Source organism: Spermophilus citellus (genome assembly GCF_964194105.1).
Source record: "Spermophilus citellus genome assembly, chromosome: 1".
NCBI classification, from domain to species: domain Eukaryota; kingdom Metazoa; phylum Chordata; class Mammalia; order Rodentia; family Sciuridae; genus Spermophilus; species Spermophilus citellus.
In genome coordinates, this window is record NC_138182.1 from 37337719 (window position 1) to 37364123 (window position 26405).

Consider the following 26405-nt stretch of genomic DNA (forward strand, 5'->3'; position numbering starts at 1 on the left):
GAAATCATCATGCCTTTCACACAGAGGAACTTGTCACTGCCATTTTAGTGCTACCCTCTGGACTTGGGTATAAGTCAGACAAAAAACAAGAATTATAAGCACCTACGATTCAATTCCATTTTTAAACAATTAACACTGATTTGAAATAACTCCTTTGGGGGCTGTTTACAAAACAGAATGAACTACAAGTAGACCTTCAGGGCTACTCTTAAATCAAATCTCCTAGCAGATGCAGTGGTACACACCTACAATCTCAGCTATTCAGAAGGCTGAAACAAAAGGATTGCAAAGTTTGAGACCAGCCTGGGCAACTCAGCAAGACTTTATCTCAAAATAAAAGGACTGGGGAAAGGAAACAGGAAATACTGGGGAATGATACTGTCCACATTATATTGTTATATTGTATGCATGATGAATATGCAACAACGAAACCAACCATTAAGTACAATTATAATGCACCAATTAAAAATAAAAGAAAAAAAATGTAAAGGTGGGGGAGCCAGGGATGTGGCTCAGAAATAAAGGAACCCAGAGTTTAATGTTTAATCCCTAGTACTCTACACACACACACACACACACACACACACACACACACACACAATTCTCTGAGGAATTCCCTTTAGAATCAATTTAGCCTTTAAAGATGGAAGACTGGGTTGGTTAATGCACCATATAATGGATGCATATATTTGACATCTCAGCACACTGAATCAATCTCTTGTGTGAATTTTCAAGGTAACAAACAGAAGACTCTTTGAACACTGTCATTTTCTTTCTTTTAGTTGTTTTGTTTGTTTGCTGATGTTGGGGATTAAACCTAGGGCCTCATGTATGCTAGGCAAGCACTCTATTGATGAGCCGGTATTCCCAGCCCTTATCACTTTTATGTAAATCTCTCTAAAGTATCTTCTGTGTCCTTAAATATAAGCTAAACTATTTTTTTTCTGAATAGCTTAAATATAGATGTCCCAGGAGCTATAATTCTACAAAGAGGGTTGCTTGTCCTAACACTAAATGTCCCAAATCTCAAAATAAAAATCCCAAAACTGTTTCTAGTTCTTATATCCACTTTCTATAATTTTGGCAAGATCAACTGTCAATTCTTTGAATGTGTTATTATGAATACTCTACTTTGGGCCTTTTCACCTTCCTGTTCACATTCAATTGATAGAAACAAAATATAATTATTAACAAAAGACCCAATACCAGTGCCACTGTGAAGGGTAATTTTCTACACTGGTGCTTTAAAATCCAGTTTCTAGATTATTACAAAGCTATCATTTACAGTGTTTGTTTCCCAATTCTCTAGTTATAAAAAACACTTGACCTAGACACAGCACTAAGGTAAATAAGCAAGAGGAATGATGGTCTTATCTACAGGCAATCTTGTTTCCAATGAATATTCCATAAATTCCTGGAATATGAATTTAACGTATAAGTGCTTACAAAAACATACCTGATGCTGCACCTGGAATTAGGGACCCAAAATTCCCCCCAAAACCAAATCATATAAATTTTTCAATTGCAAATATTATCTGAATGGACAGATGTCTAAAAATGTAGCATACATACATACAACTAATGTCTAAAAATTGTAGCATACATACATACAACTCCTTCTGTCCTAATCCTCACAAGGACTATGATGCATTTTTAAAATGACTTCATTTTTTTAAATGACTTCTGAGAGAAGTCGTCACACAGTGAGTGGTTGAGTAGCAGAAATGTCCAGGTTGGTCTACAACCCAATATTACCTCTTGCCCTCTCTGCTTTATGCTTTCGGATTTAAAAAATAAAATAAAAAATAAATGAAAATTTGCAATTCATACCAAAATGAAAGAGAAGAAAAACCTTACAGAGTAATAATTTTTAAAAAAGTCATTTTGGAAACAATATACCATGAAAAAATGCTGGGAGAGTTCTGGTTCCAATAACTTTAGTTCCCAACAGGAATATTTACAATGCCCTGAAAAGAATTCCACAAGTAATAACTTTATAAAGTACAGCTTCTTCATTTATACCAAAGTTGTTTTCTTCTCATAAATTTCTGACAGAATGTCCTTTGGTTTAATCATACATATTTTGTAAAAATTGTTCGTATTTGCACAATCCATATCCACCCTGATTCTCTATCATTCAATACTGAACTTTCACCTTTCATAGGTAGAAAGGTGAAAATCTTTCTAATATCTCTCTAATAATAAGAGCTAACATTCATTGACTATTTACTAGTTACCAGGCCCTTTATTACATTTTTATATATTATATCCCTTAATCCTCATAACTCTTTGAAATACATTTATTTCACTTGAAATATGGCTGATGCCGCTATTTTTTTATTTTAATCAATTTAAATTTAAACTTAAATAATTGCATAGCATCACTCCACACAGTCTTCAAGTATCTCTGTTGCAGAGTCTTGGCATTCATAAGGCCTAGCCCCATTCCCTCTGTCCTTGGCTTCCTGGAGATATTCTGTGAGCTCATAATAAACTCCCCTTTTCTAAGGCTTTAGAAACATTCCGTTTCTTAACTAAAAATCAAGACTTAGGCTGCTTCCTAACTATTAAAATGGCCTCTCTGCATCAGTTTCATAGTGATGTGTTCTTCTCAACACATTCAGAGAATACCTTTCAGAGGAAAATATGAAGCAGAAACTTCTAAGGGGGCAAGATGATGGAGGCGACCCTAATAGAAATGTCTTTTCTAAATAACTGAAAACCTTATTAATAAACATTATAAACTGGAATTCATTGTTTTAAAAAATTGATGTGTATAACACAAAGGGCTGGCTCTAGTTATTACATTATGCTTGATCTGAAATGTTTAAAACAAAATTGCACTAACTTTTAAAATTAAAAGATTTTCTGGTTGGCTGGGGTGTGGATCAGCGGTAAAGTACTTGCCTCCCATGTATGAGGCACTGGGTTCAATCCTCAGCACTACACAAAAGTAAATAAACAAAATAAAGAGACTGCGTCCATGTACAACTAAAAAATATTTAAAAAAAAAAAGATTTCACATGAAAATCTGGACTTCTAGTGCTTCTGGGAAAATCCAAGGATCTAGAGACACTGGTTCTGCATTCTGACAGAGCAAACATGCATTCCAGTATGCCACAATCCCCACTTCTTCTTCAGTCTCTGACACAGACAAAATATGCCATCACACTCCTTTATGTTACCTGCCTTTCACCCTGTGACCAGTCTATGACCCCTAGTAATGCTTCACAAAGACTTTTCATAGGCCTCACAACACTTAAATCCCTACAAGGGAGCAATGGAACACACCTGTAATCCCAGCTACTAGGAGGCTGAAGCAGGAGGAGTGCTCAAGTTCAAAGCCAGGCTGGCAACTTAGTGAGATCCTGTCTTGAAAATAAAAATTAAAAAGGGCTGGTGATGTAGCTCAGTGGGAGAGCACCCCAAACTCAATCCCTAGTACTACACACACACACCAGAACAGAATTTTCATACCCATTGTTTCACTTAATTCTTCTCAAAAATCTATGAAGAAGGTTATATTATTCTCCTGATTTATAATTTAGGAAGTTGACCCTCAGAAAGATTTAGAATAAGTGAGAGAAGAGTGGTTTTAACTCAGGTCCTAAAATCCTTCTCCAAAGCTCTTTCAACCACAGACAATGCTTGCCAACAGCCCAAGAACAATTCTATGGTTTAAACTGTGGACAAATTATTTACATTATAATGTAAAGAAAATATCCTTCAGTTATCTTGCTCAAAATATCACTGAGAAAATGTGGCCAGGTTGATGATTTTGTTATTGTATGTGTAACATTAAACCCAATAGTATCCCCAGTGAGGTGACTTCTATCCTTTTTCAGTCCTTTAAAGTAGCTAGACAGATTTCTCCCAGGAAACAGCACTCAGCCTACAGGCTCCAGATGTTCCAAACTGGGCCAAGCAACCCTGAAGGCTGAACGCAAGTAATCTGACCCCTTCAAAGGAACTTCTACTCCAGATGTTCTGGAATGAAAATACTGGAAGAAATACAATGGCTAACACCTAGAAATCTTTTGGCAATTTAATATTTGTTGTCTAAATAAGAAGAAAACAGAATGAATTCTGGTGATTCTTAAAGGCTGTCAAGAATTGGCCAACTTTCTGTTAATTCTACTTGACAGATTAACTGATGAAGTTCAGGGTGGTACTCGGCCAAAACATACAAATCATTAATTACTGAAGTCTCAGGCCTACATCTATGAACCCAAGAATATACAGGTACCCAGATATACAGATTTAGATTACAACATTCCATCCAATTTGGGAATAGATTCCAAATAGCAAAGATAGTCTCACAACACAACCAAAAAAGTCAGAGTTGGAGAGAGGAAGAAGTTATAATCACTTTTCAGGGCATGAAATTCAAATGGGACCCATTTGGAGACAAACCTGCTGAAACCTAGAAGCCAACATTGGTCCAAAGTATACACTGGAGTTCCTCTAGCTAAAGGCCTCATGTGAGATCAATCTATAGGTTCTCTTGGGCTGACAATGAAGTTACACACCAATAATCCCATGGTAAATTGTAAATACGACCAATCAAAAATTCATTTAATTTACCTAACCTATTAAATATCTGTCTTACTTAAAAGTATCCTCAGAACACTTACATTAGCCTACAGTCAGGCAAAATCATCTAACACAATGCTTATAATAAGGTGTTTAATATCTCATACAATTTACTTAATACCTGTATCTACAAAATGGTGGAGCACAGTACAGTAGTGGTTATTTACCTTGTGATTACCTTGTGATTCACACTAGCTGACTTGGAGCTACCCTGCTCCAAGAAAGGACTGTACTGCATATTGCTGCCCAGCAAAAGATCAAAATTCAAAATCCAAAGTATGGTTTCTTCTGAATGTAGATCTTTTTGCACCACCATAAAGTAAAAAATTATTAAGTCAAATCACAGTGAGTCAGGGACTATCTATAAGTATTTTCCCCAGTTTCCAGGTTTTTCTGTTGTCATTGTATTCAGCTAAAAAAAAAAAAAAAAAAAAACTGCTTAAAAATAAACTAATGAGGTGCATGCCTGTAATCCTAGCAGCTTGGGAGGTTGAGGAAGGAGGATCATGAGTTCAAAACCAGCCTTAGCAACTTATCAAAGCCCTAAGCAATTCAGAGAGGCCCTAAGCAGCTCAACAAAACCCTGTCTCTAAACAAAACATTTAAAAAGTGCTAGGGATGTGACTCAGTGGTTAAGTGATCCTGGGTTAAATCCCCAGTACCAAAAAAATTTTTAAAATTAAAAATAAACTAATAAAGAAATAAATGTCCCCATTTTGTGACACTTATAGTCAGATGTGATCTTTGAAGGTCAAAGAGTCATCTTCAACCACAGAGTCACCAGAAGGATGAAAGCAACATACTAGGGATGGTAGAACAGAAAGATATGAAAACCACCTATCTCTGGATGTTCTCGTATGTGAGAAAAATCAATTCTTTTCTTGATTACATCTAACTGATAAAGGTCCAGTGCAGCCTAGAAGGCCTTCCTCATTCAAAAAACCTACCACCTGACACTAAATGCAGAGCCATTCCTGATGTAATTCATAGTCCTAACTACGGTTTTGTAACACCAATACTGAATTCAGAGCCAGTAAAAAAGGGTATAAAGGGGATTTCTTAGTGGTGTCTATCCTGATTGGTTAGCTAACTTGTTAGCTTTCCCTCAAAATTTCAACACAATGTTATGTCCACGGAGCCTCCATTCTTGACCTTCTGAATCTTCTTCCGCAGAGTGTCATAGACAGGTAGCAAAGCACAGAGCAGGCGAATGGAAAAGCAATGTAGTCCACGTCCCCATGGTGCCTCTTCTTGTTCCCATCTGTCTCATCTTTAAAATCAGAGTGAAATACTAGACACACAAAATCACCTTAAGGATTCAATGAAAAAAAGGCACATAAGGGCTGGAGCTATAGCTCAGTGGTAGAGCACCTGCCTTGCATGTGTGAGGCGCTGGGTTCGATCCTCAGCACTACATAAAAATAAATAAATAAAGATATTGTGTCCATCTACAGCTAAAAAATATATAAAAATAAAAAATTTTTAAAAAGCACATAAAGTACTCAACACAGTGCCTGGCACACAGTATATGCTCAGAAAAAGTTTGCTATTAAGTATTATTAATATACTTGAGGTTTCTGAGTCTTCTCCTTGAGACAGAATATATACTGTGCCCATAATGCTTGACAGCCTAGTTTCATGTTGTTTTAAAAATTTCAGTTTGTTTGTTAAATGTATCACAAAATGCAATTCAATAAGTTCATCCATCCAGGGGAAAAGGCCTTTTATTGAGCCATGTGTTCTGATTTGGAGTTTGGGAAATATGATTATCATAGGTGGTATACACAGGAGTGGTATCTGTCACATAATAATGGCTTTTGCTTGATACACATTCATGGTAAAACACCTACCCTTCCTCATTTTATAGTCATTACAAGAAAATAGTGGACCACACGTCAAATCCACAATAGGAGAAAATGGCTACCTGAACATATCAAGTGCTACAAAAGGAGATTTCAAGAAAAACAGCAATGAAGGTCAGGAGCAAAGCAAGAGTCAGTATTCGTTATTCTGCTGATACCAGAGCAATAACCAACATAACCAAGCCTCAAGAACACAGGCATCTCATGCCCACAGAGCCTAGCAGTGTGTACCTCCTGGACTATATCCCTTTTCTGAGGCTTGCCTCACCCCTTCCCTTCTCTCCCCATCCATAGGCTGCAGCAGGAATTGCCACATTCTTCCAACATGACCCCACTTCTGATCACAGCCCAGAGTGGACAGCTGACCTTGGCTGGATCACCAAGTCCCTTCCTAAGGAATTCTAGAATTAGGACTGGGAACTCAACATCAATGTCTCCATGCTTATCTAGATTCTGTAACATGTGATATTTCAATGCAGCTGGCAGCCATGTTCTGCCATGTGGACTAAGAAAGAAAAATATGAAGTCAATGTGACCAAGAGAAACAAGAATGAAGCAGACACAGGGGACCAAATGGGCAGCAGGGGGAGGGGACTCCCTGTTCTCTGTGTGCTCCAATCTTTTTTTTTTTTCCTTGTACCAGGGACTGAACTCAGGTGCACTCAACTACTGAGCCACATCCCCAGTCCTTTTTTGTATTTTATTTAGAGACAGGGTCTCAATGAGTTGCTTAGGGCCTCACTAAGTTTCTGAGGCTGGCTTTGAATTTGCAATCCTCCTGCCTCAGCCTCCTGAGCCAATGCGATTACAGGAGTGCACCACTGTGCCCAGCTCCAGTCTTTATTTCTATTCCTAAGGTTCACATGCATCCCTGACCTCAGATTCTGCAAGATACTTGAGACTCTTGCCAGGAAATTCAAGAACTGGTTTCTGTATTGAATTAAGAGACTCCAACACGCTACAGCATTAGAAGACAAATGCTTTTACACAGTGACTCCCTCCCTCACAGCAATCTCACACAATGCAAACCTCCAATATATGTCTCCAATTTGCCTACTAGGTTGTAAATCCTAAGCTAGAAGACTTGAGGGGTGGGGGGGTGATAAGAACACCAGAGCGGAAGATAAATAATTAAATACATGAAGTGTGCTGAGGGAATGCAGCTATCAGCAGATGGAGAAGGGAGAAGGAGGAGGATGGGGGAGAGGGAGAAGAGAGTGGAAGAACCAGGAAGAAGGAGGGGGAGCAGGAGATTACTGAAGGATGGACACCAACAAGCGTTGCTAATCCCCAGAGCAGTTTTTTAAGTAAAAAATTTGCAGCTGTTAAAACAGAAATGCCCACAGAGATCTACACCAGGGCGCAGGTCAGAGCACGTACAAGTCCTATCAGTTCTTCTTTCATAAAACCTTAAAGCCCATGAGAGAGGGAGTTTGCCTTTTCTCAGCACAGCCTTTTGAATTTTATATATGCATGTACTATCAACTTAAAAGCATGGCTATTTGTTTTTTAGATGTAACTGCCAGTATCTTACCTATTTTTACCTGATTTTTTTATTCAAATATTTAGAACTTCACTTATAGTATGGATTAATTAATCCCCATGGGACATGAACTACCAAACAGTAACTTGTTGTAACCTGCAAACCATATTTCTTCTCAACTATGATTATTTAATTTTCAATTTAATAATCTCCTAGCGACAGGGATGCCCTCTCTCACCACTTCTGTTCAACATAGTCCTCGAAACACTGGCCAGAGCAATTAGACAGACGAAAGAAATTAAAGGCATAAAAATAGGAAAAGAAGAACTTAAATTATCACTATTTGCAGACGATATGATTCTATACCTAACAGACCCAAAAGGGTCTACAAAGAAACTATTAGAGTTAATAAATGAATTCAGCAAAGTGGCAGGATATAAAATCAACACGCATAAATCAAATGCATTCCTGTATATCAGCAACAAATCCTCTGAAACGGAAATGAGGACAACTACTCCATTCACAATATCCCCCCAAAAAATAAAATACTTGGGAATCAACCTAACAAAAGAGGTGAAAGACCTATACAATGAAAACTACAGAACCCTAAAGAGAGATATAGAAGAAGACCTCAGAAGATGGAAAAATATACCCTGTTCATGGATAGGCAGAACTAACATCATCAAAATGGCGATATTACCAAAAGTTCTCCATAAGTTCAATGCTATCACAATCAAAATCCCAACAGCATTTCTTGTAGAAATAGATAAAACAATCAGGAAATTCATATGGAATAATTAAAGACCCAGAATAGCAAAAACAATGCTAAGCAGGAAGTGTGAATCAGCCGGTATAGCGATACCAGACTTCAAACTATACTACAGAGCAATAGTAACAAAAACAGCATGGTACTGGTACCAAAACAGGCAGGTGGACCAATGGTACAGAATAGAAGACACAGTAACCAATCCACAAAACTACAACTATCTTATATTTGATAAAGGGGCTAAAAGCATGCAATGGAGGAAGGATAGCATCTTCAACAAATGGTGCTGGGAAAACTGGAAATCCATTTGCATCAAAATGAAACTGAATCCCTTTCTCTCACCATGCACAAAAGTTAACTCAAAATGGATCAAGGAGCTCGATATTAAATCAGAGACACGGCGTCTGATAGAAGAAAAAGTCGGCTATGATCTACATACTGTGGGGTCGGGCTCCAAATTCCTCAATAGGACACCCATAGCGCAAGAGTTAACAACTAGAATCAACAAATGGGACTTACTCAAACTAAAAAGTTTTCTCTCAACAAAAGAAACAATAAGAGAGATAAACAGGGAGCCTACATCCTGGGAACAAATCTTTACTCCACACACTTCAGATAGAGCCCTAATATCCAGAGTATACAAAGAACTCAAAAAATTAGATAATAAGATAACAAATAACCCAATCAACAAATGGGCCAAGGACCTGAACAGACACTTCTCAGAGGAGGACATACAATCAATTAACAAGTACATGAAAAAATGCTCAACATCGCTAGCAGTTAGAGAAATGCAAATCAAAACCACCCTAAGATACCATCTCACTCCAGTAAGATTGGCAGCCATTATGAAGTCCAACAACAACAAGTGCTGGCGAGGATGCGGGGAAATGGGTACACTTGTTCATTGTTGGTGGGACTGCAAATTGGTGCAGCCAATTTGGAAAGCAGTATGGAGATTTCTTGGAAAGCTGGGAATGGAACCACCATTTGACCCAGCTATTCCCCTTCTCGGTCTATTCCCTAAAGACCTAACAAGAGCATGCTACAGGGACACTGCTACATCGATGTTCATAGCAGCACAATTCACAATAGCAAGATTGTGGAACCAACCTAGAAGCCCTTCAATAGATGAATGGATTAAAAAATGTGGCATTTATACACAATGGAGTATTACTCTGCAATAAGAAATGACAAAATCATAGAATTTGGAGGGAAATGGATGGCATTAGAGCAGATTATGCTAAGCGAAGCTAGCCAATCCTTAAAAAACAAATGCCAAATGTCTTCTTTGATATAAGGGGAGTAACCAAGGACAGGGTAGAGAGGAAGAGCTTGAGAAGAAGATTAACATTAAACAGGGATGATAGGCGGGAGGGAAAGGGAGAGAGAAGGGAAATTGCATGGAATTGGAAGGTGAGCATCAGGGTTATACACAATTACATATAAGAGGAAAGGAGGGGTAGGAGAAAAATTATATAAGTGGAAGAAACGATTTATAGTAGAGGGGGTGGAGAGAGAGAAGGGGAGGGGAGGGGAGGGGAGGGGAGGGGGGATAGTGGAGAATGGGATAGACAGCAGAATATATCAGTCACTAGAAAGGCAATTTGTAAATCAATGGAAATGTAACTGATGTGACACAGCAATCTGTATACGGGGTAAAAATGGGAGTTCATAACCCACTTGAATCAATCTGTGAAATATGGTATATTAAGAACTATGTAATGTTTTGAACAACCAACAATAAAATAAAAAAAAAATACCACCCTCCAAGGGGAAAAAAAAAAAATCTCCTAGCTAAATTCCATTTCAAGTAACTAAGTGTTTCTGTCATTTCAATCCCATTCTCTCTGCCAGTTGACTCATCAAGCATTTGTCACCAGCATTAACCTCATATTTTCCCACATATATAAGGATGACTAGTCTGCAACTAAAGCAACAGACAGATCAATTTTGTAATTGAAAGTTTTGGAGAAGCAGAAATAAGCAATTCCGAGCACTGAAAATACTGACCAGGGCAGCATCCCCCAAAGGACAAACTTCATATTTATGCAATGTAAAAACTGTTCATTGTTTCCAGTCTTCAAGTTCAAATTTAGTTCTTGATGCTCAAGAATGTGATTTCTCAGTATTTATTTGGCAATCAAAAGAGCCTAATCCAAAAATGCAAAAGCAAAAGCTTCAATTAAACTACGGACACTTAGAAAAGTGTCTCTGACCACTGGAAGCTATCTCAAGAAATATATACAGCAATCTCAAGAAATAAACCTTCTGTTCACCTAATGGATCAACAATTTGGGGCTTATATAGTTCTTCTGGGTTCAAAACTGATACTGATACTTCAAGAATGCAACTCTTAAAAATTAATCATTAGAAATTATTAAAAAGTGAGGCAGAACACTGTTAAAAAACTTAAAATAGGGAGAGGGAGGAATCCACCCAGAAGAAACTGCACCTGTAACTGCAGGCACATCCACACATGCTTCAGGAGCCTTCAAGAACGCCTGCCAGAGCCTCATCCTCTCCCTAGGCTACTAAGAACCTTTCACACTGAGTGAACTTGGTTTCTTCAACCTTTACCCTATCCAGTCAAAGCTCAAAGATGTACATCATGCATGTCTGATAACAACAGAAACTTCCCAAATGGAAGCTGAGCAAGAAAAATAAATCAGAGAAGTAACATTGCAACCAAAATTCATTGCCAATTTAATCCATCCAAACAGCATGCTATTTCAATTAACTATTCAAATTAAGTCTAAGAAACCTTCCTAATTTAACTTTACCTTCTGAAGAAAAAGTATTTATTCCTCCAATTGTTTAACAATCTAAACTTTAAAATGCAATGAGAATTTAATTTATCATTCCATTTATACATTCAAAATTATTCCAAAAATCAAAATATAATGAAATAAATGAACCATTCCCAATTCATTTTCCCCTAACAAAATCAACCTCTAAAATATTAAACAGCTAGCATTTTCCAAAGTTCAACAAGGTCAATAAACACTAAAACAGATTAATGAAATTCTAAGAGGAAGGCATGGGATGACTAGTAAAATATGAATCCAGATCTAGGAAATAAAAAACAACAAAGTAGTTTTAAGTTTTTCTAAAATTAGAATTTCAATGTATTTAAATACTACATCCATAAATACTTTCCAAATGAAGACAGAAACATGGGTCCAAGGGAGGGGGATTCACAGCCTGGCATAGCTACATCTTCCAGTTTGTCAAAAAAGAAACAGGCAATTTGGATTTTTATGTGAAATCCATTATTTTAAACCTTGCCTACAAACCCAAACACGTGTTTTCATTTTCCATATTTATGATCAGTTAAATAATAACAATCCCTAACATCTGTAGGACCTTATGATATAGAAAATATGTTCACAATATTATGCAATTTATTAGGAGAAGGGCTGGGGGTGCAGCTCAGAGGCAGAACGTTTGCCTAACATGCAAGTTCAATCCCCAGCATTGCAAAAAATAAAATAAAATTACATTTAAAAATTGTAAGAAATCATTTCCAGATGAGGACTGATGAAGGAAAAGGTCACTGAACAAGTGTGATGCCTGAGGACTCTTCCAGAAGTACTAATTTACAGGTAAGAGTGGGGAGGAAAAGGGAAAAGGGCACACAAGGACTGATTTAAAGACAAAGAACAAAGAAGAATTAGATGAGACAGTAGTTAAAGAATTAGAAAAACAGAGTTTGGAGGAAAGGGGAGGAACACTAACAGACTAGCTTGGTGCCAACCCTTTATAATGCGGGACAACTGAACACTCAGAATAATCCTCTGAGGTTGGTATTATTTTAACTTCCATTTTACAGCTGAGAAGATTTACTAGAAGTAAAACATCTAGCCTAAGATCCCCTAGCTAGTAAGTGGCAGCACTAAATGTCAAACCCAGGATTCCCAGGCTCCAGTGCCCAGCTCCAAACAAAGACTCCAGAGAAGAAACAGGGAGGGTAAATGCCAGCCCTAATTTACCAATGCATACCTTTATTTATATATTTATAAATAAAGGAACTGTTATAAAATGTGTCTGAATTTTTAATGTATGTGCTTCCTCCCTTCACCTGCACTTAGGCTTTTAGAAACACAGTCTTTCCTGATATCTTTCAATTTCATTTTTCTTCTTCTTCTTCCAAAATGCCAAAAAAGCTCTAACTACTTACTCCATAAAAGGGAAAGCCTTTTAGATCTTGGAGAAGACTCTGTGGGTCTCATGTGCCATCTTCTTAGCAATAGGCACGCTGGGTGGCACAGGTTGTATCTCTTAGGGCCAGACTGGGATGACTTTAGCCTAAGTGGCTAGAGAAAAAGCAAGGGGTCCAAGGGAGGGGGATTCACAGCCTGGCATAGCTACATCTTCCAGTTTGTCAAAAAAGAAACAGGCAATTTGGATTTTTATGTGAAATCCATTATTTTAAACCTTGCCTACAAACCCAAAACTAAAAACACTACACTTGCAACAAGGTGGGGAGGGGAAGAATAGACGTTCAGTAGATTTGACAAAGGGGAATAAAGGGAAGGGGCGGAGGACAGTTATAGGAAAGACAGTGGAATGAATCCGACATAACTTTCTTAGGTACATATATGAATATACCAGTGAATCTCCACATCATGTACAATACAAGATGGCATCCTAACTAGAATAAGATGTACTCCACATTTATATAAATATGTCAAAATATACTCTACTGTCATGTATAACTAAAAAGAACGAATAAAAAATAAACTAAATAGAAAAAAATAATAATACTGTGTGTGGACCACACAAAATCTGAGAGTGGGCTGAAGTCTAGCTGCCAATTTATAATGCTCAGTCTTCCAACTGAAGTTTAGTTAGATCTTTCTTTCTCCCTAAATTTATTTCCATAGAAGACATGGAAGATAAAGCACCTGCCATCCAGGAGCCTGGTGGGGACAAGGAGTACACTATTTCAGGACAAGATAGTAAATGGAGACAGAGAAGGCTGCCAAGAATACAGCGCCCACCTACAACACTGGCTTTCCCAGGACAGGTTTAAGAAGTGGTGATAAAAAGATGAGGGAGTTGGGGTGGGGTTGTGGCTCAGCGATAGAGCGCTCGCCTTGCATGTGTGAGGCCCTGGGTTCAATCCTCAGCACCACATATAAATAAATAAATAAGATATTGTGTCCAACTACAACTAAAAAATAAGCATTTAAAAAAAAAAGGTGAGGGAGTTAACCTCACCTTTGTAAATCTAGATAAGACAAAAAAGGGCTGACTGTGAAAAACAAAAAGTTCAAAAGCCCAATCTTTGTATATCCAAGGTAATTCAGAACAGCCAAACCTTACTGGAACCACAACAGAAAAACTTACCTACCCAGAGGCGTGTTGGGATCATAAACAAAGAATAAAACAAACTTTTCTGAGCACCATCTATGCTCCAAGTACCTCCAAGTGCTGTAGGAAGATCATCTCTTGTAAATCTTCCCACAACCTCAGAAGAATCACTATTCCCAATGTGGAAAATGGATCTGTGAAATCATCAAGTTGGGAAAGAGCCAATGTCTGAAGCCAAATGATTCCTTTCCCATTAACTTGCTGACCATGTCAGAGAGATTCAGGCTAATACTGCAGACACATAATGGCAAGCAGTCAAGAATAACTCATTAGCTACAATAATTAAAATTGTAGAACTAGTATTAAGAGGGGCAAAGAGATTCGTAAAATACAACAGAGGCCACAGTTAGGTCCTGCAGATCATGAGAACTTAATTTTGTGATAAGGGTAGTTTCAAAAATACATACAAAAGAAAACATAACCATTCAATAAGCAATGTTCAAATAATCAACAGCAAATTTAGACAAATGCCCAATTTATGCCACACAATGAAATGCACTGCAAATAAATTAAAAAGTTATTTTTCATCAAATTATATAACTATGATGAACAGAAAATGAATACTTGATGAATCTTCGGGGAAAGAATTCTTTTAAAAATTAGGAGTGATGGAACAAATTTCTATTACTAAGAAAGACAGAGCCAGGCATAATGTCACATGCCTATAATCTGAGCAACTTGGGACGCTGAGGCAGTAGGATCACAAATTCAAAGCCAGCCTCAGCAACTTAGTGAGACCCTGTTATCAAATAAAAATCAAAAAGGATTGGAGATGTGGCTCAGGGGATAAGTGCCCCTAGAATCCCTGGATTCAAGTCCTGGTAGCAAAAAAAAAAAAAAAAAAAAAAAAGACAGAGAACTAAATGGTAAATCTTCTCTATATAAAAAATAAAAGGCAAAGAAGTGGAAAATATCTCTCTGGATATTCAACAGGCATAGGATCAACAGTCTTACTTTATGTATAGACTATATGTATAAGAAATTGCTAAGGAGAGCCAGGAGACTTTAATGGAGAAATGGACAAAGGACAGGAACAGATGATTCACAAATGGAAAAACAATTTTATATACAAACAAACAGAAAAACATTCAGTAGCCAGTCAAAATAGAGAAATTAAACATAAATGAAATGCCACCATTTTTAAAGAAGTATGAAGAACTTAAAAAAATAATATCCATGGCTAGTCATGTGTGGCAAAATGAATATTTTCATGTGTCATATTACTAGAACTTTTTTAAAGGGACACAAGCCTTCTGGAAACTAATATGGCAATCTTCTTACAATCTTTCCAAAAAAAAATTTTTTTTAATTGAGGAGGGAGGATGTCTATATGCTTAACAATGTTTATCATAGCATTTATAAAATTGAAAATGATCTAACTAGTCAACAATATGGGATGGATAGATTCTAACATACTCACTATATTGAAAATTCCTTGAGTATAGTCTAAACTTCACTCATGATGAGAGATCCAGGGACAGGTACATATAGTTCAAGCATTAAATAAATATGAGTAAACACTGGAGGAAAGGAAAAATATACACCTACTTAAAAGATGAGTAAAAATTAGGTAGCTATTGATACAATTTTAAGTGGGAACAAGAATTTAAAAGTATAAGTTATGTAAAATCACATTTTAAAACTGCATCAGAAAAACTACTAGAGGTAATATATGATATTAACAGGCATTATGCTGAGAGGTTTATAAGCAGTTATTCTTCACTGTGGTTATATTATCTTTATTTAAAATGTAAACAATTCTCCAAAGGAATTATTATGATATCTTAAAATTTAAGTTGATCCTTAGAAATTAAGAGAAGAAAAAATTAAAACTAATAGAAAACACATAATATCTTCAAGTACCTCCATAAACTGTCCAGTCAAAGGAAAATGAGTGTCACACAGAAGTTAGCAATTACATGCATAATTTAGATGAGATACATCATTTTTTCAAGTCCTAATCAGTAATAAATGAACATATCACAAGAAGCCAAAATGTAGCCAAACAACTAAGTTTTGCTGCAGACCTAGTTTTTTTGTAAACTCTCTGGCTCTGATCTGAAAAGGTTTAGAATAGTTAACTCCTGACTTGGATAGAGGCCTCCAGTCAGACTGGGTCAATTCTATAACCACAGTGGGAATTTCAAAAGGGCAGGGCAGGGTAGGGGTTGGGTAAGGTAGTAGGGTGTCAGTCCCCACGTTAAACTACATTTCCATTTTCTGGAAAACCAAAACTACATAGAAAAAAAAAAGGCATAAAACTTTAACAGTTCCTCTAATGTACTATATGCACTATATCCTCTAATGCATGACCCATTATTGTGTTATGATTTAATTGAAAAGTTTGGGGTTTTTTGGTTTTTTTTTTTTTTTTTTTTTGTAACCGGGGATTGAGCCTAGGAGAGCTTAAACACTGAGCCACATCCCCAGTCATTTTTTGTATTTTTTTTAGAGACATGGTCTCAATAAGTTGCTTAGGGCCTCGCTAAATTGCTGAGGCTGACTTTGAACTTGCAATCCTCCTGTCTCAGCCTCCCAAACTGCTGGGATTACAGGCATGTACCACCATCCCAGAAGAAAAGGATTTTAACTAGAATTTTAGATGGGCTACAAAAGGACAGCAAACTTCAGTGTGCATGTCACAGGAAAAGGCTATCACTTCATAAAACTTGTTTCAGTTATACATGTGCATATGTGTGACAGTATGTGGGTCTTAGGTAACAACATCAGATAGATTTCTAACTATGATTTGCAGTCAAAAAAATTTCCAAAGCATTTTCTTGACAACCCACACACCAATGCGGGGCAAGTAAACCATCCAGAGCTAAACTGCTTAGTACTTGAAAATAAAGGACTCATCTAGAAGCAGGAATGCAGTGAATCCAGTTCAACTGGGTATCAGGCACTAGTACAAAACTAATACTTCTGTAATAATCCAGCAACAAATAACCACTGCCATTCAAAGACTTCTGGAAGCATCATTTTATGGCTGAGCCAAGCAGGACAGTATCACATAAGCACTCTGCACACTTTCTTCCACTTCACATAGCAGGATGACGTGGTTACGGAGACTTTACACTCATGTAGTCCCTATGTACACTTATCATTGTGCTATGAAGTCCAACTCACTATTTTGCCACATGAAGAAACTGAGGGTTTGAGCAATGAAATGCCCTAGGAAATGAATGCCAAGGTCACTGCAGAGTACAGCTGGCTGAGACTCCTCATCCCAGTTCTTTTCCAAGAATCTTAAATTAAAGCCACTGGAGAACACAAAGCAGCACTTCTTGCCAAAGTCAAGTAGATGATTTTTTTTCTCTTTTGATCTTATTGGTTGGTTTCTACACCTCTGAATTAATTTTCATTAACGACTAAATTAAGTGTTGGACCACTAAGCAATTGCCCTTTAAAAAAAAAAAAAAGCTGGGCATGGTGATGCCCACCTACAATCCCAACTTCTTAGAGGCTGAAACAGGAGGATTGCAATTTCCAGGCCAGACTTGGCAAACTGTTTTGAAATAAAACAAATAAAAAGGGCTGGGAATGCAGCTCAGTGGTAGAACACCCCTGGGTTCAATTCCCATTAGGGCAAAAACAAAAACAAAAAAAGTTAGTTAGTTAAAGAAACTGCTTACTAAAGTTGCACAAGGATTTTTTTGGTTTGTTTTTTGGTCTTTGTTTTTTTGTTTTTTTGTGCTAGGGAATTTCTAGGTTAACTGTAGCATTCTCCTTGGGAGACCTATTCATATAAAAAATAATAGTGTTGCCTCCTGAATTTTTTCTATTCTGATGATATAACTAGGAAGAAAAGTTTGTCTTACGGTCATTTTCTTCTCAGGTAAATGTATGTGATTTTGTTTAGTGGCATAGATATCATCAGATCACTACTTATAATAGTCTTAAATCACAATTTACTTTTTGATTTCTAAATGCCACAAAATGTTTTTATTATTTTTAATGACATCAAGATGATTCTTAACAACAAACAGAAAAATGTCTCCCACAGCCAAATGCAAAATGAAAACAGACAGCCAGGGAAAATGCTGTGCAAATAAAATATCAGATTTCCTTTTTTTTTTTTTTTTTTTTTTTACTTTTGGTACCGGGGATTGAACTCTGGGGCACTCAACCAGGAAGCCACATCCCCAGCCCTATATTGTATTTCATTTAGAGACAGAGTCCCACTGAGTTGCTTAGAGCCTCACCATTGCTGAGGCTGGCTTTGAACTCACAATCCTCCTGTCTCAGCCTCCCAAGCCACTGGGATTATCACGCCCGGCCAGATTTCCTTTTTTAAAATTTTGATGTTTGTTTGCTTGGAAAAGATCACCTCTCTGAAGTCTCTTCCAGGCTACTGGGCTACTTAAATCTGATCCACTACTTTCAATCTATGATTTTTATCTATTCTTCTTTTTCAATATAAGTTTTGTAGGGCCTGAGACATAAGCTGGTCAGTATGTTGTAATCAGAGAATTGCTCATTCTAGGAGTGTCAGTGTCAGAATTGCCACTCTGACATTTTTCATGGTGTTGCAATATTCAAATATGAATGTATACTGAATGAGATCTATGAGAGCCTGCATAGAATCATTTTTAATAACACATTTGTGACAAATGCTGAACCACTGGGAACTTTGGAATCACCTCAAGCTATTCCTCCAACACTCAGCCTCCTTAAACAAGCTTTCCCACGGTAATCTTTCCTTTTAAAAAAAAGGTCAAATTTGGGCTGGGGTTGTGGCTCAGTGGTAGAGCGCTTGTCTAGCATGTGTGAGGCACTGGGTTCGATTCTCGACACCACATATAAATAAATAAAATAAAGGTCCATTGGGAAAAAAAGTCAAATTTCTTGCTGACCTTTAGAGAAGGTAAACAAGCATCCTGTCTCAAGACAGATTCACTAGCATGTCTTGAATTCAGAATAAAGTCTGATTTTCAAAAACCATTTGGGGTAAGTTCCCTCTTCAGAACCTTGAAACCCACAATTATTAATGCCAAGTGATGAGTCTCAAATACAGAGTTGAAAATTTATTAATTTTATATCATTAGAGATTCCACACACTCAAAATTTAATCTAGATGATCTAGATGGGCTCTAATTTTGCTGACTTCAGAGACCTCACTCTGTCACTCCAAGAAGTCCTCAATTTCACAACTATGCTTACTTTCTTAAAAATTTATGCAAAACTTATAAAATACATGGTACATAATATTCTATCAAGAACTAAACTAATTGAGCCAAGATCTGATTAGTGAAACTAATAGTTAAAGCAGAGAATTAAGTACAATTTCACAATGAAAAGAAGTGTGAATGGTAAATGAACCAATACTATCAAGATTTATAAGACAAAATGAAATTTTAACATATCTTTTCAAGAAATAGTCAAGTATGCATGGCCACTTAGAATCACAGTAGTTCAAAAGGCCTTAGAGAAAGAAAAATATCCAACCCCCTCCTTGTTCCAGCCTGTCTCTATCCCAAGGCAAACTGCTAAATTTCTCTCAAGCTCAATTGATGTGTCCTTGTTCATGGAAACTCATCTGCCTCAAGCCCATTTCAATTCAAACAGTTGTTTGTTGATTTGTTAAAAGAACATATACTTCATATCTCCTTTATGCCAGGCACTGAGCATCAGATCTCCTTCAATTAAGATGAAAATCTGAGGGCTATAGTGATATAGCACTTCCTAGCATGCATGAGTTCTTGGGTTGGGTTCCACTATACCACCAAAAAACAAACAAAAAAAGATGAAAATCTGACCCCCTTTTATTTACTGTAGGGGTTCAGAACATTTCCCTTCACAGTACCTACTCTCCAGAAAAAGTTCTGCACCCTTGCACCCAATTACTTTCCTGGAGACACTGATTTTCCACACTGCTCAAAGTGTGACAATGCTGAGCTAAGTTCCAAACAAACATGGCTCCAGTCTACAGTCATCATCAACTCATTCCAATGCTTCTCAATACATGGGAGTTTTCTTGACCCCTCTACCTAGCATTTTACTGCTTTCCTTTATCCCAGCTTTTTCATATGAACTCCCACTCATCCTGCAAGGACCATATGGGCAAGAGATTGTTGGTCTTCTCTAACCACCACAAGCAGAGAAGATTTTTTTGGCAATTCCAGAAGGCAATTCTGTACCTGTCTTCAGAGCACTGTGCATCTCCTGGGGAAAGAATAATTTCCCATAAATGTCCAATAGAAACTACTTAGTTACTGAAACTCTCTGTATGAATGGTAAGATTGCTGTCTTGTGTGAAGACAAGCAAATAAAGAACTTATAAAGATAAATAAAGATAAAGGTCTGAATGGGGCTGGATCCCACCTGGAAAGAAGTCCCTCCTGGCTTTATCACTTAAGAGTCTGCCACTAAACAAGGAAGACCCAGATAAACTGCAAGCATATGTCTTAACCAAAACAAGGCAAAGATGTCTGAGATAAAGTTTTTAAGCACAGAATGGTAAAATGGCATTTACTCAGAAAAGACAGACCAAAAGATGCTAGGAAGTGAGGAACCCAAAGTTTGGTGCATCCTTTGAAAATAGACCATAGTTACAACCAAAACAAACTCAGAAAAGGGCAGTGAGTTCTGGGAATAGGCTCTGTGTTATGGTAGTACCAGAAATCTTTACTCATGTATCAAATTGTTTTTATAGTTCTTATATTCCCTTAAGTTTCCTCCTTTAATAACAATAAAAGTTCTAGGTTGTCCTAATTTTCTAAAGTGAACTTGAAGGTAATAGTTTTCATCCATTCTTGAGCTTGAAAATTTAAGTAATATTATCCCAAGATACTGATTGAGGGTTAAAATGGTAATCCAAATGAAATAATCCTCCAAAGGAAAGTAAAACTTAGAGAACAATAAAGACTATGGAATCCCTCCATTCTTCCCCATCTGAAAAATTTCCTTTCAATACTACCTCTTAGAGTTTCATTAAACAATATTATTATAAAATGTTCCACACTAATCAGTATTGGGACCATCCCAAAAGACTTTGTCATTTTCATCATTGTGTATACATGTGACTATAACACAACAGGAACTCAAATGTTTGTGATGGAATAAATGAAGTAATGTGTAGGCTTTCAGAATTTTAAGGCACCTTAAAGCCTCCCAGGGGCTGGGGATGTGGCTCAAGCGGTAGCGCGCTCGCCTGGCATGCGTGCGGCCCGGGTTCGATCCTCAGCACCACATACCAACAAAGATGTTGTGTCCGCCGAGAACTAAAAAATAAATATTAAAAAAAAAATTCTCTTTTGGTAATATCGCCATTTTGATGATGTTAGTTCTGCCTAACCATGAACAGGGTATATTTTTCCATCTTCTAAGATCCTCTTCTATTTCTTTCTTTAGGGTTCTGTAGTTTTCATTGTATAGGTCCTTCACCTCTTTTGTTAGGTTGATTTCCAAGTACTTTATTTTTTTTGAGGATATTGTGAATGGAGTGTTTTTCCTCATTTCCATTTCAGAAGTTTTGTCGCTGATATACAGAAATGCCTTTGATTTATGTGTGTTGATTTTATATCCTGCCACTTTGCTGAATTCATTTATTAGTTCTAGTAGTTTTTTTGTAGACCCTTTTGGGTCAAAAGTTCTCTATAGGTTCAATGCAATGCCAATCAAAATCCCAATGACATTTCTTGTAGAAATAGATAAAGCAATCATGAAATTCATATGGAAAAATAAAAGACCCAGAATAGCAAAAACAATTCTAAGCAGGAAGGGTGAATCAGGTGGTATAGCGATACCAGACTTCAAACTATATTACAGAGTTTATAGTAATAAAAACAGCATGGTACTGGTACCAGAACAGGCGGGTGGACCAATGGTACAAAATAGAGGACACAGAGACTAATCCACAAAGCTACAACTATCTTATATTTGATAAAGGAGCTAAAAACATGCAATGGAGAAAGGATAGCATCTTCAACAAATGGTGTTGGGAAAACTGGAAATCCATATGCAACAAAATGAAACTAAATCCCCTCCTCTCACCACGCACAAAAGTGAACTCAAAGTGGATCAAGGAGCTAGATATCAAATCAGAGACTCTCCGTCTGATAGAAGAAAAAGTTGGCTCCGATCTACAGATTGTGGGGACGGGCTCAAAATTCCTTAATAGGACACCCATAGCACAAGAGTTAATAACAAGAATCAACAAATGGGACTTTCTTAAACTGAAAAGTTTTTTCTCAGCAAGAGAAACAATAAGAGAGGTAAATAGGGAGCCTACATCCTGGGAACAAATTTTTACTCCTCACACTTCAGATAGAGCCCTAATATCCAGAGTATACAAAGAACTCAAAAAATTAGACAATAAGAAAACAAACAACCCAATCAACATATGGGCCAAGGACATGAACAAACATTTCACAGAGGAGGACATACAAACAATCAACAAGTACATGAAAAAATGCTCACCATCTCTAGCAGTCAAGGAAATGCAAATCAAAACCACCCTAAGATACCACCTCACCCCAGTAAGATTGGCAGCCATGATGAAGTCAAACAACAACAAGTGCTGGCGAGGATGTGGGGAAAAGGGTACTCTTGTACACTGCTGGTGGGACTGCAAACGGGTGCAGCCAATTTGGAAAGCAGTATGGAGATTCCTGGGAAAGCTGGGAATGGAACCACCATTTGACCCAGCTATTGCCCTACTCCGACTATTTCCTGAAGACCTTAAAAGAGCACACTACAGGGATACTGCCACATCGATGTTCATAGCAGCACAATTCACAATTGCTAGACTGTGGAATCAACCCAGATGCCCTTCAATAGATGAATGGATAAAAAAAATGTGGCATTTATATACCATGGAGTATTACGCAGCACTAAAAAATGACAAAATCACGGAATTTGCAGGGAAATGGATGGCACTAGAGCAGATTATGCTTAGTGAAGCTAGCCAATCCCTAAAAAACAAATACCAAATGTCTTCTTTGATATAATGAGAGCAACTAAGAGCAGAACAGGGAGGCTGAGCAGGAAGAAAAGATTAGCATTAAACAGAGACATGAGGCGGGAGGGAAAGGGAGAAAAAAAAGGGAAATCACATGGAAATGGAGGGAGACCCTCATTGTTATACAAAATTATATATAAGAGTTTACGAGGGGAATGGGATAACAAACATGGAGGGAAATGAATTTCAATAGATGGGGTAGAGAGAGAAGATGGGAGGGAAGAGGAGGGGGGATATTAGAGGATAGGAAAGGTAGCAGAATACAACAGTCACTAATATGGCAGTATGTAAAAATGTGATGTGTAACCGATGTGATTCTGCAATCTGTATTTGGGGTAAAAATGGGAGTTCATAACCCAATTGATTCTAATCTATGAAATATGATTTGTCATGAGCTTTGTAATGTTGTGAACATCCAATAATAATAAAAAAAATTCTCTCTCTCTCTCTCTCTCTCCCCTCTCTCACTCTCTAAAAAAAAAAAAAAAGCCTCCCAGTCCAACACTTTTCCCACAGTGTACATTTGTCCATATAAGGTTTTCGTAGGTCATCAAAATATTCATTCAACAAATACCAATTAAATGTCTACAATAGCTAAGACGCCACATCTTAGCACTTTCACAGGGGGGAAAAAAACTAAAAACTACACTGAAACAATAAACATTTATACAGGAACTCTTAGTGTGTGTGCCACTGTGTGAGCCCTACAGATACTATAGTGAATAAACCCACACAACTCCCTAGAGAACTCACAGATGATAAAATAGACATGAAATATATACATTACTGTTTAAAACAGAAAATGTTAAGTATTTTTTTAGGGAATCATGGGTCAAAAAGAAAACCAGGGTTTCATAAGAACTTATAAGACATTCAGTGTTCAGGTATAGGACATTATTTGTAGCTTAACCTTATAATTCAAGTATGAAGATGACTATTTACCAGCTGAAGTAGTTATGGTCATGATTTATAGGTTTTCATGAACATTAATATTCTAGCTTCATATCTTTAGTATTATATCAGGTGACATTAACAGTGGATTTTGAAAAGCAAGAATATAGATCAATTTTAGCTTCTCCAAACACTTTGAAATATACACCATTAAAGCTATTTCTTTCAAGGTAAATGCAGTGGAATGGAAATCAAAAGTTTCAAAACTAGTATTAAAGGAGCTTAGATTTAACTACTTTTCTCCTTCTCATACTCATTTCAATGAATTTACTTAGAATTTTCTTACAGTAGTTAGGAATTGATCAATTTAATCTATAGTGAGATTAAAAATATAAATATAAAAATGAAATATATCAATATATTTTATTGAATGTATTCCATAAAATAGTTCTATGAGAGAATTTCCAGGTCCAGAAGCAATCTCTTTTAATAGAATTCTGCCCCTCTGGAAAAACTAGATATTCTTATTAAGACTTGTTTGTGAATTTTAAAAGGCTCCTATATCATGTATTCCAGTCAGCCACTGAATTTTTTCTATTCATTGCAGACTGTATGTTTATAATGTTTTCCACTGGATATTCATGGAAAATGAGTCAGCTGCCATTTGTATGAGGCATGATGAAAACTAGGATGTCTAATACACATGTGAGTTTACCTAGATATAACATATCTATCAAGCAAAAGTTTTAAGGCCACATTATAAACACAGTGCTGAAATCAACATAAAGAGAGTAATGAACACTATTGCTTTACCTGTGCAACTGCAGAAGCCACCATGGGAGAAATTTTCTCTACATCAGCACAATTTGAACTTCTATTAAGAAGACCTAACTACTGTTTTAAGGTACAAACATAAATAAATAAATAAAATGCTTGCCTGTATCTCTACAAAGTTACATTTTTAGAATGCTTGAGATATCATCCTGAGTAACACTTCCAGATACATTACCATAACTATAATATTCAAGCAGCATTCCTCTGGAAATTACCTTCCTCAGCCTCATTTCTGCATACTAAAGGGAATTAACTTAAAGTAAAAACACAATGCAAAGGAGACTAATGAAGGCAGAACAACCAGCTCCACTTCTACAAATTAAGCAAAATTAAGCAAAAATAAAGGAAGCAAGCAAAGGGAAGGAACTCAAAAAGCTATTTGCAGCAGTGGTCCTCAGCAAGTTCTAGGCGCTTCCCCTTAAGCTAGACGAGATAAGAGGAGAGCAGGCACCACGCAGAAGCCCAAAGTTACTCTTTTCACAACTTAGAATATTCCCTGAATTCAGGGTAAGATGTCCGGGAAGTATGGATTAGGGGAGAATGTCTAGGAGAAAGCACTGGCATTTGCTTTCTCAGTTTGGGGCCCTAAGAACTGTACCAGAGAACAACTCCCAAATCTTTAGTTTATCTTGTGGTGGCGGCTGGGAGCATCCTCCCCAGGCACACACCTGCAGGCCCCAGCGGCTTCTCTCTCTAACCCACCCGTGCCCAGAGCTGCAGCGAGGTCCGGTGTCTGGCGCACCGTTAGCTCAAGGGTCATCCCGGATGCCCCAAGCTCCACCCGGCCGCGGATGAGGCCAGAGCGCACGACCGGGTCCTGTCTCTGCTTCGCGGAGCCACGCAGATGCAGCAGCTTACGGGTGGACACAGGCACTACAAGGATGCGTATTACAATAAAACTTGGAAAAGCTTGTCTACACTGGCGCCGACGTGGAGGCACGCGCGCTCGGGGACCGCCGGCCCGTCCCGCCTTCCTCGCGACCAAGTGGCAGCAGTCCGTACCTGTCCTCTGAGACACTGATGACTCCCTCCTCTTTGGGCACGATCACAGCCATATTCACCACCTCTTGAGACCCCTCGACCCTCTGCAGCAGGATCGGCTTGCGGGTCAGCGGCTTGGGCTGGATTTCCGCCGCCATCGGAGGAGGGGGCGCGCCAGGGGCGCCGCCAACAACCGCGCCTCGGGGCCGGGCTGAGGAAATCGCTTGGGCGCGGGCACCGGCACAGGCTGAGACAGGGACGCTGGCTGGCCGGAGCGGGACGCCGGGGACCCGCAATCATAGCCTGGCCGCCTCGCCCGGGAACGACTCTGCGCTCCCGGCTTCGGGCACCAAAACCGCCACCACCCGGGATGCCACCGGGCGCCACCACCAGAAGAGGGGGCGGAGAGCCAGGGGGCGGGGCAGGGGGCGGGGTCTGCCGCAGAGGTGGCCGCTGGTGGGCGCGAGGGCGGCTCCACTTCCGGGAGGATGGTGTAGGAGGAGGGGAAAACTGTAAAAGGAGGCGGGGCACTGGTGGCCAATGCGCAAGCGTCAGCCCAACAGCGCATTTCCGCCCCGCCCCTTTCCAACTCCTGGAGCTTGGCAGCACTGCTCCGACGCATGCGTTGTCCGTTCACCGCGGTCTCAAACCTTCCACATC

The 26405-nt window shown here is 38.1% G+C and overlaps 1 protein-coding gene across 3 annotated transcripts in view; it reads right to left on the reverse strand.

Moving 5' to 3' along the window:
- Positions 1-26055, reverse strand: part of WDFY2 (WD repeat and FYVE domain containing 2) — a 156351-nt gene extending 130296 nt beyond the window's left edge. For 2 of the 3 annotated variants that reach the window (XM_081307540.1, XM_081307541.1), the window contains exon 1: positions 25767-26055. In XM_081307540.1, coding sequence (XP_081163666.1) covers positions 25767-25903 — 137 coding nt within the window. In that variant the 5' untranslated portion in view covers positions 25904-26055. Of the gene's footprint in view, positions 1-24743; positions 24783-25766 lie in introns of those variants that run through there. The other variant, XM_081307539.1, reaches the window with a different exon arrangement.
- Positions 26056-26405: the final 350 nt, after the last annotated feature.